The sequence below is a fragment of the Cladophialophora psammophila genome, assembly GCF_000585535.1.
Source record: "Cladophialophora psammophila CBS 110553 chromosome Unknown aczJe-supercont1.18, whole genome shotgun sequence".
NCBI classification, from domain to species: Eukaryota; Fungi; Ascomycota; class Eurotiomycetes; order Chaetothyriales; family Herpotrichiellaceae; genus Cladophialophora; species Cladophialophora psammophila.
Genome location: NW_006912939.1, coordinates 662,830 through 676,910, shown reverse-complemented (window position 1 = coordinate 676,910; position 14,081 = coordinate 662,830). Strand labels below are relative to the sequence as shown.

General features: G+C 52.4%; 5 protein-coding genes across 5 annotated transcripts; 3 read left to right on the top strand and 2 right to left on the bottom strand.

Moving 5' to 3' along the window:
• Window positions 1–544: 544 nt before the first annotated feature.
• On the top strand, window positions 545–2,886 carry A1O5_10143 (uncharacterized protein; the record flags this gene model as incomplete). Its single annotated transcript, XM_007750721.1, has 3 exons — window positions 545–614; window positions 667–1,124; window positions 1,180–2,886. 3 exons carry the CDS (start codon window positions 545–547, stop codon window positions 2,884–2,886), a joined length of 2,235 nt encoding a protein of 744 aa, XP_007748911.1.
• A 635-nt stretch (window positions 2,887–3,521) lies between these two features.
• On the top strand, window positions 3,522–4,931 carry A1O5_10142 (uncharacterized protein; the record flags this gene model as incomplete). Its single annotated transcript, XM_007750720.1, has 1 exon — window positions 3,522–4,931. The coding sequence occupies one exon, from the start codon at window positions 3,522–3,524 to the stop codon at window positions 4,929–4,931; it is 1,410 nt and encodes a 469-aa protein (XP_007748910.1).
• A 1,704-nt stretch (window positions 4,932–6,635) lies between these two features.
• Window positions 6,636–10,119, bottom strand: A1O5_10141 (Ca2+:H+ antiporter; the record flags this gene model as incomplete). Its single annotated transcript, XM_007750719.1, has 2 exons — window positions 6,636–9,907; window positions 9,960–10,119. The coding sequence occupies 2 exons, from the start codon at window positions 10,117–10,119 to the stop codon at window positions 6,636–6,638; spliced, it is 3,432 nt and encodes a 1,143-aa protein (XP_007748909.1).
• Window positions 10,120–11,216: 1,097 nt separating this feature from the next.
• On the top strand, window positions 11,217–12,444 carry A1O5_10140 (26S protease regulatory subunit 8 like A; the record flags this gene model as incomplete). Its single annotated transcript, XM_007750718.1, has 2 exons — window positions 11,217–11,451; window positions 11,510–12,444. 2 exons carry the CDS (start codon window positions 11,217–11,219, stop codon window positions 12,442–12,444), a joined length of 1,170 nt encoding a protein of 389 aa, XP_007748908.1.
• Window positions 12,445–12,736: 292 nt separating this feature from the next.
• On the bottom strand, window positions 12,737–13,690 carry A1O5_10139 (uncharacterized protein; the record flags this gene model as incomplete). The annotated part of the gene is made up of 1 exon (XM_007750717.1): window positions 12,737–13,690. The coding sequence occupies one exon, from the start codon at window positions 13,688–13,690 to the stop codon at window positions 12,737–12,739; it is 954 nt and encodes a 317-aa protein (XP_007748907.1).
• Between the last annotated feature and the right edge of the window lie 391 nt (window positions 13,691–14,081).

Below are 14,081 nucleotides of genomic sequence, written 5' to 3'. Positions count from 1 at the left end.
CATGCAGCTCGCCCTCCCAGAAGAGACAGATGGAGAATATTTCAGGGTTCAAAATGGATATGGGTAGATATAATAAGACAAGCTCTGAAATGCCTTCCCTCTTTCCACGCCGTGGATAAGCGCACCGTCAGACACTCCACCCGGTAAAGGCTGACCAAACAGCGGGATTCCTGGTGTTTACCTCGTTCTGATGCCGAGGCTCAATTTCGACTCTTTGCTTGAATGGGACTAGCCGAGGTTCTTGCTAGGCGATTGGTCCATTGACGAGGCTGCTGATATAAGCATGCACTAGCCCTATTAGGCATAGGTCTCGCCAATGCTAGCTCACCAGATCTGCTAAATTGATGACGTCGCGTCTCAACCGATGATCAAAGCTCATTTCATGCGGCTGGAGGTCCAACCTGGTTTCCAACTTTCGTCTGTTCGCTCTTCTACTAAACAGCTGTTTGATAAGGGATTATTTCGTCGAAGGCTGTCTGTCGGGGCAAGCCCTTCTTCTCTTCTCGCACGTCGATCTTCCACTCCTTCCGGTCTCGCTGCCAACATGGCTTCTAGGGTGTTACCGACCAACTTTGATGTCGACTATGTCATTAGCTACCGAATGCCCCAAGATGGTACTAATTCCACCCTCTTCACTTCATGGATCCTGATACTGACATCCTTCAGACAAGGAAGCGGGCATTACTCAGTTCAAGAAGCTCATTCGAGGTCTCGCCGAGATTGGGTTGACCACCGAAGTGCGACGAGGCGATGAAACATCCTTGCTGGTCTTTGTCAGGGCCGCCGATGAGAAGATATTTGCAGACGTGGTTTACCGATCAAGGATAAAAGACTGGCTACACGGAGTTCGACAACTTCAGCCCAGCAATGACCCTGCACAGACTCTAACCTCAGAGCCTCTAACGGTCGCCGAGCGGCATCGACATATTCACCACATGATATGCTGCCCACGGGAAGAGGGAGGAGCTGGCATCACACCAAAACACAGCGAATGGAAGAATGTGGAAGCTGTGTTTCCCTTACATGACCACGTCAAAAACAAGGCATGGCTGACTGAGTTTACCCGGAAGACATTTCTGACACCAGGTGACCTGGACGAAATCAGGAACACTGTTGGCGAAAAGGTCCGTCTCTCTAACGATTCTCCTCTCTACTGTGTGGGCTGACTGACGAGAGTAGATTGGCTACTACTATGCATTCCTGCAATCCTATTTCTCCTTCATGATCTTTCCTGCCGCCTTCGGCTTCTCATGCTGGGTCCTCCTGGGCAATTACTCCCCTATCTATGCAATAGTCAACGGCCTGTGGTGTGTCGTCTTCATCGAATACTGGAAACGTCAAGAACGAGAGCTGGCTATTCGATGGAACGTCAAGAGAGTGTCATTGATTGAGGATAAAAGGAGAGAGTTTGAATCGGAGAAAGTTACCACGGATCCTGTCACGGGCGAGAAAGTCGCGTACTTCCCAGCAAAGAAGCGACTCCAGAGACAACTCCTCCAAATCCCGCTGGCAGCTTTATGCGTGGTTGCACTCGGAGCTGTTATATGCATCTGCTACGCCATCGAAATCTTCATCTCTGAAGTCTACGACGGCCCTCTGAAGTCCATTCTCGTCTTCCTTCCCACCATTCTCCTCACCCTTGCAGTACCCACCATCAGCAACTACCTCACAGGATTTGCCGAAAAGCTCACTTTCTACGAAAACTACGAAACTCAAGACGCTCATGATAGGGCTATGATTTCCAAGGTTTTCGTCATCAACTTCATCACCTCGTATACGGCAATCTTCTTAACTTCCTTCGTATACGTCCCTTTTGCCTCCATCTTGGTGCCTTATCTGGATATCTTCGGTTTGACAGTTAACGCATTCGCCGAGAACGAAAAGCAACTTGCGGCACCATCTCCTGCGGCCTTCAGCATCAACCCCAACCGTCTACGTAATCAGATGATCTATTTCGCAGTGACGGCCCAAGTCGTCAATTTCGCCATGGAAACAGTCATGCCAGTCGTCACACAAAGAGGAACCAAGAAATTTAAGGAAATCAAATCCCAGCGCGCCGAAAAGCACGGTGGGACTACACCTTCGGTCGCTGACCACGACCCGCCCGAGGAGAAGGAATTCCTAACTCGAGTCCGCGAAGAGGCTGCTCTACCAGAATACGATGTGACCTCAGACCTGCGTGAGATGTGCATACAATTCGGTTATCTCTCGCTTTTCAGTGTCATATGGCCTCTGACACCGGTTTCATATTTTATCAACAACTGGATCGAGTTGAGGGGTGACACCTTCAAACTGACGGTTGAATGCCGCCGACCCAATCCAGCCCGAGCAGATTCCATTGGACCCTGGCTCGATAGTCTCGAATTCCTCGCCTGGCTCGGCAGCATCACCTCCGCGGCGCTGGTGTACATGTTCTCAGGTGGTGATGGGCAAGGGCCGGATGGTAGACCCCATGCCATCAAGCTGTGGGCACTACTGCTTAGCGTCTTCGTCTCGGAGCACACCTTCCTGTTGGTGCGCCTGCTAGTCAGGACAGCCATCAGCAAGCTCGACTCTGCGGCCATGCGTAAGGAGCGCAGCGAACGCTTCATGGTACGTCGCAAGTACCTTGAGGAAGCCGGGTTGGGCCACGCGGTTAGACCCCTTGCTTCCCCTCCTAACAGTCCGCTCATGACCGAATCTGGAGAACACGCATTCGCCAGCATTACGAAACAGAGTCTCGAAGAAGACGCAAGGGACCAGAGTGTGTCTACGAGTAGCTCGGCGGAAAGCGCAACCGAGAGGTTTTGGATGCGGCAGCGGAACTGGGCAGAGTGTGAGAGGGTCGGTCTCGCCATGATTGACCTGATGGACCTCGGGACGCACAAAGGGAAGAAGGTACAATGATTTACAGGATGTCGGGCCGAGGCGTTTCAGCAACAAGTTTGACGACACTCTGTACGGTTTTACGTTTTAGTGCTTGGGTCGTGTTTGGGTCAATTTGAGAGCTTCTGCATGTGGGGATGAAAAGTCTTACCGAGGTAACATCTGGCACAGATGAGATACGAAACATGAAATATGAAGGGAAGATACGAATCGAGACGAATAGTAGTTGTTGTTTTTTGGTATCTTGTGCTGAGCCATGCGTCGTGCATCTGGCGACATTGATTGCGGTGATTCAGCCTCGCCGCCATCCCACGTCCTAATGTCCAAATACGGTTAGCCTCCCCAACAGGGTGTGCCGGAAGTCTCAATGCGGCTTAGTGGATATTGGAGTCACCACCACCACACCAGCTCACCGACACCCATTTACTTCTCATCAACTCCCCCTATCCAATCTATCAAACATCCACCCTTATCCCATCGCGTCTTGCCGGCTGCCGCCACCGTCTCATCGCCGCTTGCACTTGACCGCTCCTTCTCCCTCCAGAACACCTATCTCCTTTTAAGCATTGCGCCCGGTTGCTTTTCGAAGAGGACACTCCTCGCCTCTGAATATCATTGCCTGGAGCAATACTGGGTCGTTCATTCCAGCGCCTACCATGTCCATCGAGTCCCAGGCTCTCTCAGGCTGTTTGCCTCCATCTTTGCTCGATGTTCTGTCCAACTCCATCATCCTCGACAACACCCTACCGTATCTGCCGCTCTCAACTATCTTTGCCTTGGCACGAACATCCCGCTCTTTGCGAGAGCTATTCCTTCGCACAGCAAGCGTCTTCCGATACGTTGACCTTTCAAAGTGCCGGGGAGCTTACGTTCCGCCCAATCTCCTGTCAAGAATCGACTCCGGCGGTCATTCCTGGCGTGCAGAACGAATGGACGAAAATCTGACGGAAGACGAATTTTATGCTGGGCCACTCCGTGGCGTCCTAGCCAGATTGGGCAAAATGAAAGTTCTTCAGAACGTTCAGACCCTCGTCCTCGACGACCTGGCGTCGGTGACCGTGGACCTGATCAATGACATCGTCACGAGAAGTGAATATAACGTACGTCTCCTCAGCATACGGCGATGTCTCAACGTCAATCAATTCAAGCTGCAGCAGCTTCTCTGTCACCTTTGTCGACTAAGTAGACCTGAAGGGACTCCTCGACTACAGGGGTTATATGTCTTCACGCCTCCATCATCGCTCAGCCAGGAACAGGCCTTCGACTTCAGTCATGCCTTCCACTACAATTTCGATACTGTGGGCACGATAGACCCTGAGGGCGTTCAGCTGGGAGGTCACGCTCCTACGAACGGGGGGGCCAGATCACGCGACGTGGAACCCTGGTATGATGCGTCTGGCCATGTCATATCTCAAGGCCGTGCAGCACGAACCTCCTGGGAAGAGACCTTGCAAACATGCCAAGGGATAATCAGCTTTGATGCCGTCTTGTGCACCCACATGCACGCCGATATGGCCTCTGTCCTTCACCCAGCTTCTAGAGAATATCTCACGGATAACAAACCCGGCATCCCTCCCCTAGCAAGCGTGGCCCTTGGGCCGAGGGGATGTGCAAGCTGTGGCCGAAGCCCCCACGGAGCACCTGTCTGGGGAGAGAGCGATCTCCGCGCTTTCCCACTCCTATGGCCTCCACCGCACACAGGAAAGCTGGTTGATGCTGTTCGACCTCCACTCCGCCTAGCTGAAGATGGACGGATTCTTCCTCAGCGACTCATTGTTTCCTGCACCTGGTGCCTCACAAATCGACATTGCGATAGCTGTCATCAATGGTGGTGCGCTGATTGTTACAACCCGGAACGCTCGAAAAGACTCGCCTACGTGGAAAACTTGGAGCACCCCGGAGGACCAAATTTGACTTCGAGAATGGATCGAGGGGAAGATCTAACTCCGCCAGGGGGATTTTTGGCTAATAGCGATCCTCTCAAGGTATTTAATGGTCTTTGTGTTGAAACCTGCCTCGTTGCCAAATGTACGGCCGGAGCGAGTGGTGGCGGTGCTGGGGGATAACCAAGGAACGCATCGAGGACAAGAAGACCACCCATTTGGAACATCTACTGGAAGGTTTTCGAAAACCAAGATTGGGCCATGTTTCATCCCCAAACCGCCATCGAGGCGAGTATACCGCCAACCAGACGCTTCCGCCGCCGGCAACCTGCAAATGCTACTACCTACCCATCGGCCCTTCTTCTCCGTCGTCCCTCCGTCGTTACTGACATGCGTTTGCTAACGGTCTCATCCTTTTTCTCCCCTACAGCGCCATCAACGTCATGAACAACCACACGTGCAACTCAGACCTGGCCAAGCAGCAGTGACGCGAGACTGCTGGGATTGTGGACGCCAATGCCAGAACTGTACGCGGCGATGGGCGAGGATATGCAAGCGTTGTAAAGCCAGCTATTGCTATATTCATAGGACCGGTTGCAACGAGAGTATTGTACGTTGTGTTCCTCCCCGAAAGACTGAATTATGGAATCCGGTACCTGGCTAACTATCGAAATCAGTGCGATTGGTGCATGCACAGAGGAGGTCGAAGGACGGGAGAGCTCTACTAATCATTAAGTATGATCAATCTCGACTCTGACGTGTTCCAGTCAGTCGGTATCTCTCTCTTTTGGAACTGCACCGTAATGCAGCAGATCCGTCAACCTCACATCGACATAGCAACTATCAACCCGCTCCGCCCAAGAAGGAGGGCATGTCCAGTTTTCCAGTCAAGTCCGATCTCAGCTCAACTCAGAACCATTTATTTCTTCCGATGGAGCCTCGACCACCCTCGACTCGTCCCAGATCATCCGCTCCGATCAGAGCCGTACTTTGAAACGACTTTCTTTCGAGTACCTCTTTTATTGCCTTTCCACAGTTCTCGATGCGCCATTTGACGCTTCGACAAACGGACGTCGACATTGCCTTTCTGTTTGGCGAAAAATGCCGCTTTTCTGCCACAATGAACGCAAAGGAAAAATGGGAAATTGCTTCATTTGAACCAAGGGATATGGACTACAAAGCGGATCCGGCTTCTCGACTCCACTCCACTCCACTCAAACTCAATTCAAGTACATACATACATACGGATCAGCGAGGGAAAAGCGAGGCTCCTAGGCGGTCGGTCACTTTCACAATAGCATCATTGGGTGGGCACTGAGAAGAGGCCAAGGAAAGGGATCTCGGTGCTCACGCTGCTTACGCTGCCATCCTGGTAATCCGTCTCATGATACCTAATCAAAAAAATAACATAATCAGCCCGCTCAATCGTGCCACCGCTGGCCGAGCCGTCGGCGTTCTTCGCTGAAGTTCCTACATAATATCCTCCGCGGAGGAAACAACGTTTCCTCTTATATCTTGCTTGGTCTTATGTATACCCATTATATGTACGGCGTATTACATGTATGTGATCCTCCTCTTCCCTGGGTAGGTATCCCTTCCCCAGGTTTGATTACGGCTGCGAGCGGCTCCACTGTCGATTTTCCGCAGAGATTATACTCGTCGAGAGGTCCGAGCATTTGGAAGGTGTACTAAGGAGGAGCGCGATTAAAAGACCCTCTCATTCATCATTTAGGGCGTCGACGCCTTTGTCCAATGTGGATCTACCAATGTGCATAACCACTCGACTCTGAATTAAAACATCCTGTCCTTCAAATCCCCATCTGAAGCCGACAAGTCACAACAATTGACCCGTCACGTTTTTTGGACCGGAGATTTTGAATGTACCCCTTATAACTCTCTCCCACTGACAACCTTGGGGGTCCGCACCCCGGCAGGTGTATTTTGTTGCCATGCCATGCTTGACATGATGGCCAATGTATCGTTGGGATCCACCCCCATGATGCTCAGGGTGGTGAAGCCACTGAAATAGAATCCTAGGACTACCACGAGGTACGTCAGGACAAGAATACTGCCCTTGAAATAGTTGCTCTTCCCTTCCCCAGACATATAACTGAGCAGGAAGACGCAAAGAATGATCGTTACCATGTCCCATTGCGGGAAGATGAGATTGAAGGTGTGGTCAATGAGGTTTTGCGGGTCAATAAACGGCCAACGTAACGCCGAAAAGAGAATCAAAGCCGGGAGCTGAAGCATGCATACTTGCAAAGCGTATGCTGATCCAATTTCCATGCTGAGCGCAATGTTCCCATTCATGGCAAATGATATGCCATTCAAAAACTCCGTAGTGTTGGGTACCAGTGCAAATAAAGTGATGCCCAGGAATTTCTCATCAATGTCGACTGAGTCGAGCACAACATCCACGGTATCGACGAGGATTTCAGCCACTATAGCGTAGGCAACCGTTGCTGTTAGGAGAATGATCGATGATTTTGTCCTGGACCAATTCGGAGCATCGTGGCCACCGCCTTCCATGGCGGGCTGAGCGGCTTGTTCGATCGCAGCGTTTGCACAGCCCTCTTCTGCCGCAGTGTCTTTACGGACAACTGATGGTCTTTGAGTCTTTGCAGTCTCTTGCTTGTAAGCGTGAGTTGCCTGGTACGACGCAGTCCGAGGATGATGGACGGCGTCTCGAGTGGCAATCGTCGCTGCCGTAGCCGCCATTTCCGCAACCTGCCGCACAAGATTGTTATTGTCTTCCTCAGATAGTCCAGGCAGCACAGGATGTAGAGTGGGAGTTCGGATGTCCTCTGAACCGTGACTCGACTTTGGCGGGACCAGATACGGCAAGTCACCTTTGTTTTGGTGGTCAATCACCGAGACGTGTGACGCGCTCTCATGAGAACTATGTTGTTCTCGTTCCATATTAGCATCGCCGTCTGGAAGTCCTGCAGATCGCAGACTCTGGCCCAGAATCTTTTTGTACAATTGAGACTCCCTTATAGCTGATCTAGGAAGATAAGTCCCGTCAAGCCTCGGCAGATTCTGCGAGTTGACTACGCTTTGATGCCGAGTGTCCATCGGACTTACGTCGGCGGTCGGAGGCTGAGCTTTCTTCTCGTCCAGATCGGTGCTCCATATAATAGCAGCATGGGTGCGTAGAGTAAACAGGAGTCCAATGATGTAGGACGAGAAGAGAAACACGGCAGCAATCCAGCAATATGGCCGAACGGCTTTGAGAAAGAAGTCATCCGAAACGGCAGGCACCTGTCGGAAGTAACATTGTCGGCAATCCGCTGGAATGTCAACACCCTCCGCAGTACACGCTCTACAGATCAGCTCGTGACTTCCGTATATCTTGTAGAACAAGGTTGGGCCGAATGCTGCAATGACAGCAAATAGCAACATTGTAGAAGTCGCCCCAGCAGACTTGACATTGAAGCGTTGAGTTTTTCTCTTTATTGCTCCGAAACACATCGACAGCCCGGGAAGGAGAAGGATGCCGGCGAGGATGCTGCCAATGATGCTTCCCTCCACAAGGGAAGCCTTTCCCTCATTAAGGGCGACGCAGTAAAGGTACACTTCGACAATAGTCGAAAAAAATGCATTGACCGCAGCACCCATTCCCATCGATGATTGAGCCGAAATAGACGCCACTGCCTGTCCAATGAAATAGGCCAGAGGGACGATGGAGATGAGAGCCAGGGTGAACATGAGTGCCGGACTTGTCAGCCAGATATTCAACCCAGCTGCGATCTTGAGAATGAAGTAGTCGAAAATGACAAAGACAACAATCGCCAGAAAGTTGATCAGGAAGATGTTGGTCCCATCGACTGTGTACTTCCAGTACTTGATCCCGACCGCCCGGTAAGTACACAGTAGAATTGATGAGGGCTTGGTGGAGCTTCTAGCCTGCGAGACATCTCGATGGAATGTCAGAGCCAATGGTCGCTTTCGTAGGTGATAGAATAAGATGAGGGTGACCCGGCCCATTGGAATCCAGAAAACCATCAACCAACAGACCATCGATACCAGGAGCATCAATGGGGCGACATTGAAGTAGAAGAAGACGAAGAAGATGACTCTACCCAAAGTCCATTGCCCGCGTCCAAACAGTCGTCGCTTGGTTTTGGTGTTCACATTCGTCTCTGGCCGATCGCCTCTCCCGCTCCGGTCTAGAAGGCTATCACTCTCACTTGCAGAGTCGACACTATTTCGATGTCGGCCAACGATGGATCCGGTGTGAGTAAGGGTGGGTCCGAACATAAGTCGACCATACTCCAGATCTCCACTCTGCCATCGTTCGTACTCGCTGATGCTGCGACCTTCGCCTTCGTCTTCCTCGGCATAGTTCTCGTCTTGCTCAAGTTTCACGAATTTTCCAAAAGGCCAGAAAAGGTAGCCAGCTAGACCCAAGAAGACCCCGCCATATGCAGCCGCACTGGGGTCAAAGGCGAATAAGTAGCAGACAAGGGCTCCGAAAAGCGCGGCAAGACTCAGCCACCAACCGAACAGGACAGTCCATAGGCAGTTGAAGAACCACAACCAAGTGCTCACAATCTGGCTGGGTGAAGAATGAATATCCTCTTCTGCCCCCTTTTCCACCGATCTGGATTTCTTGTATAATGCAGGTTTCCAAATCCTGATGCCAAATGGATGTGTTTCGTTAATGGCCAACTGTCGATCTTTCAACGTGAAGCTCTCAGCATCACTCAGATCCGCGTCCTCGGAGTCTCCGAGTTCCCCATCTTCTTCACAGCCGTCGGTTTCCTCCGCCGGCGGCTCAGCAGACTCTTGTTGAATCATATCCTCTGCCTCCTCTTCTGCGGAATCGACACGCGGTAACTGCGGCGGCGCAGCCGCAGTTCGCCGACGAACGGTGGATTGTGATCGAGTCAGAGACGGAAAGGTTTGCGTGCTTGGTGTTGTTTGGAGCTCTCTGTCTACTTCGACCTCGTCAGGGTCATCGTCCACAGAGAAGAGTTCGCCCCGATGGGGTAATTGTTTCCGAGTCGAGATCCTTCTCATAGGAGGAGGTTTCCGAGTCCTCGTCGCCTGTGGTGATAACGAGGGCAATGCAGAAGCCTCTTGGGCCTCGTCACTTCGATATCCGCTGCGTGGTCTCTGGCTGCTCGAGGCATGGACGCTGCTACTTAGAGACCCTGTTTGATCTCAGCAGGGCGTTTCATTACACTTAAGAAAGCAAGGACTCACCATAATCTCGTCGAATTGTGGTATCTGCTACTGCTGGCTCATCTCGAGATCTCGAGTCTACTACTCCAGAGCCGGCGACTGAAGGAGGCCTAGGCGTAGACTGGGAATCTTGCACAACCCTATCATCGGAGTTCTTGTGTGGATCGTCACTGGACGACATTCTGGCCGAGATACTTTTCTTTCATCGAGTTGTTCGAATTGCCACCATTGCTCGGAAAGGGCTGAGTTGAAGGACTGCGCTACGAGGCCGACACAGTTTTCGTAATAAGAGGGAGACAGGCGGGTCGATGCCTGGTCAAGGCACGTGGATGCATCAAAAAGGGCACGGGTACTTCAAATCATATGATGTGTTGATAGCGGTGTCTATCTCAGGTGAAGGAGCAAGGAAGGTCGAGGTATTGAAGGGGAAGGAACGAGCGAGGAGACTCTGAATCGAATCAGGTATTGATAACAGAGCGAAGGGAGTCGGTCTATGGATGGCGACTGGTTACAATGTTAGTGATGCTTTAACGATATGGGGTATTGTGGTGTAGGGCGACGAAATCCAGTGCGCCAGCCGACACACCGATTGGCGCACGTGCTATAGCCAGCAGCAAGTAGGATAGACGGGAAGAAGAAGCAACTGCCAGAAGCTTTGAGAACACGAACCTCGTCTAACCTTGGTCAGGTGTTGGTTGCAAGTCGCACGCAAGGAAATAGCTGGGAGCAGCTGCAGACTGAGCTCATAGCAAAATCTTGACAAACAATGGGTGTGAAGTTGGTGGGCCGATGATGCCTGCTGCTGTGCTTGTGCTGTGCTACTGGTGCTCAAGTTGGGTCGGATCTCCGCCGGGAGTCAGGCGCCCTAGGCGGGAGCGCCGTCATCCCCCGAGAGCACCGAAGTCGGTGCCTAAAACAGAGGAGCTAGAGGCACCCAAGAGGCACCCGGCACTTAAGAGGGGCCTGTACTAAGTAAGTGAGCTCAGTAGCCTCAGTTGGCATTGAACTGCCTAGCCTGCTGGCCCTTGTGGCAACCGAATCTCCTGTCCTTTAGCCGCGTTAGGCGCCGCCCAGCAGTAGCCGCCGCCTCAGGCTCCCAAGCGCAGTCGCGTCCACATCATTCCATCCATCTTTTTTACCACCACCATTGCCATCAAACACGTCCACAAAGTTTCCTTCGCCATCTAGACACTTTGATCTCTCCCTTTAGCGACCTTTTGAATTCAGAAACACAGATTCCCTATCCGCCAACCTGCGTCCTTGTAACGACCTCTCATCATGGCACTCGACAACTTTTACCACAACAAAATCGAAGCTCTGAAGCTGGAGATCCTCCAAGGTCAAGCGGTCCTGCGCCGGTTAGAAGCACAACGAAATGACTATAACTCAAGAGTGCGGCTGCTGCGAGAAGAGCTGGGTCTGCTGCAACAGCCCGGCTCTTACGTTGGCGAAGTCGTCAAGGTGATGGGGACCAAGAAGGTGCTGGTAAAGGTACATCCGGAAGGCAAATATGGTGAGTCTTGACGATAGATGGTCAGGCATCAAAGTTCAGGGCTGACGAATTGATATAGTTGTCGATATCGCCGACAGCGTTGACATAGCCAAACTGACCGTCGGCAAGCGAGTCTCCCTTCTCTCCGATTCTTACAAGCTCGAAAAGATACTCCCTTCATCCGTCGATCCTCTAGTTTCTCTAATGATGGTCGAAAAAGTTCCGGACAGCACATACGACATGATCGGTGGACTGGATCAACAAATCAAAGAGATCAAGGAAGTCATCGAGCTGGGCCTGAACCACCCGGAACTCTTTGAATCACTCGGAATCGCTCAACCAAAGGGCGTCCTTCTCTACGGCCCGCCAGGAACAGGCAAAACGCTCTTGGCGAGAGCCGTTGCGCATCATGCCGACTGCAAATTCATCAGAGTGTCTGGATCAGAATTGGTACAGAAATACATTGGCGAAGGGAGCAGAATGGTGCGAGAACTTTTCGTCATGGCAAGAGAACACGCACCCAGCATCATCTTCATGGACGAAATCGACAGTATAGGCTCCAGCCGTATAGAAGGAAGCGCTGGTGGAGACTCAGAGGTACAGCGCACCATGTTGGAACTGCTGAACCAGCTAGATGGCTTCGAACCGACCAATAACATAAAAGTCATCATGGCCACAAATCGACTTGATATCTTGGACCCTGCGCTCCTCCGACCAGGTCGCATCGATCGCAAGATCGAGTTCCCACCGCCAACTGTTGAGGCGAGAGCCGATATTCTACGGATTCACTCCCGGAGCATGAACCTAACCAGAGGTATTGACCTGACTAAGATTGCAGAGAAAATGAACGGTTGCTCCGGCGCAGAACTCAAGGGTGTGTGCACAGAGGCTGGCATGTTCGCCTTGCGAGAAAGAAGAGTCCACGTCACACAAGAAGATTTTGACTTGGCAACGGCCAAGGTCCTCAACAAGCATGATGATAAGGAGGTGTCACTAGGCAAGTTATGGAAGTGAGTTCCATGCTGTGTTCATGTGAGGTCTCCCTCCGCCGCCTCTGCATAGCGTCAAGTGTAATATTAGCGGAACAATCAGAAAGGAAAGGATAGAGATTTCGAGGAGGCCGCAAAATCCCAGCTGTCGATTTTCTGCCTTGAAATTTAAAATGCTTCTTGTCTATGTTCTATTGTCTTTGCCTTCGTCCCGTATCACGTGCAGAACCTTCCAGTTAGGCTCGTACCTTGGAGACGATGTATGCCAGAATTCGTTGATCCGGGATCCAGGCTTTGAATCTTCCCAACTCCCCAACTCAGTGCTCATACTCCATCCAGCCCTTAATAAACCCCCAGAACTCCTGGACCAACTCCTTTTGCCCCCTCTCCGCGGCACGCACAGCGAGATACTTCCTGTGGTCGACGGGAATGTGCCATGTTCCGGAGGGGTTGCCGTCGACAATGAGGCCGCCGGCCTCGGTGAGCACGACCCAGCCAGCGCAGACGTCCCAGGCCCAGCAGCCGCCCTCCCAGTAAACGTCGATGGAGCCCTCCGCGACGGCGCACAGGTTGAGGGCTGCGGAGCCCAGCGCGCGGGCCGAGTGGACCATGGCGCCGCCCTCGTCCTTGCTGGCGCCCAGGGTTGCCCAGGTGGCTGTCTTGGTACGCCAGTTCGCGCCGCTGCGGTCGCTGCCGTACTCGATGGCGACGACGCACTCGTCCAGACCGGTCACCGCGGAGGGGTGTCGAAGCGGCAGCTTTGTATCCCCCGCCGCCTTCTCGCCGCCGTTCTCTGCTGCTTTCCCGTCCCGGACGTCCCGTACATAGCTGCCCCGGCCCTTGATCCCGTGGTACAGCTTGCCGGTGAACGGGTTGTACACCACACCCACCGTCGGTTCGCGGTCCACCGCAAAGCCCAAGCTCACACTCACGTAGGGCCAGCCGTGCACGAAGTTCGTGGTCCCGTCGATGGGGTCGACGATGAAAGTCGGCTCGGGCCCGAGCTTGTTGCCCGGCACATACGTCTCCTCGCCCATGAAGCTACACGACGGGTACCGCTGCTTCAGGGTGCCGGAGATGTAATCCTCCACGGCCTTGTCCGTCTCGGTGACGAGGTCGGCCGAGTTTTTCTTTGTGGATGCCGCCGCTGACTGCGTGGGTGTGCCGGTGGTGTTCGTACACGCCGAGGAGGCGGATATTACCATCGAGCCGGCCTGGAGAGCGATGGCGATGAGATGATCCCGCAGAGCGACAAGCTCGATGTCGTCCATGTTTGCGTGGAATGTGCCCCCTCGTATTTATTCTTTTTTTTAGCGACTTAATGACTGGTTGAGTGGAAGCTGGGTTGGGAGACGGGTTTGTGTATATTTTCGTTCCATTTGGCTTTTTTATTTTGGAGGGTGTTTTCCGTGTTGAGCAGGCGGTTTAGAGACCATGAAACGTCGATTCTCCAATGAGGCCATAGGCTTGTGCCACGGTGGCTGTCATTGGTTCCTTGATGTCCCTTGACTTCGCCACGTTACAAGTACACATCTACTCGGTATACATCGGCTTAAGCTATCCCTAGCCAGGTACCTTAGTATACCCAACCCGTACAATCATAGCCTTCGGTCTCGCTGAGTGAAAGAACTTGCTAGATCAAGAGGAATGAGGAGGTCGCGA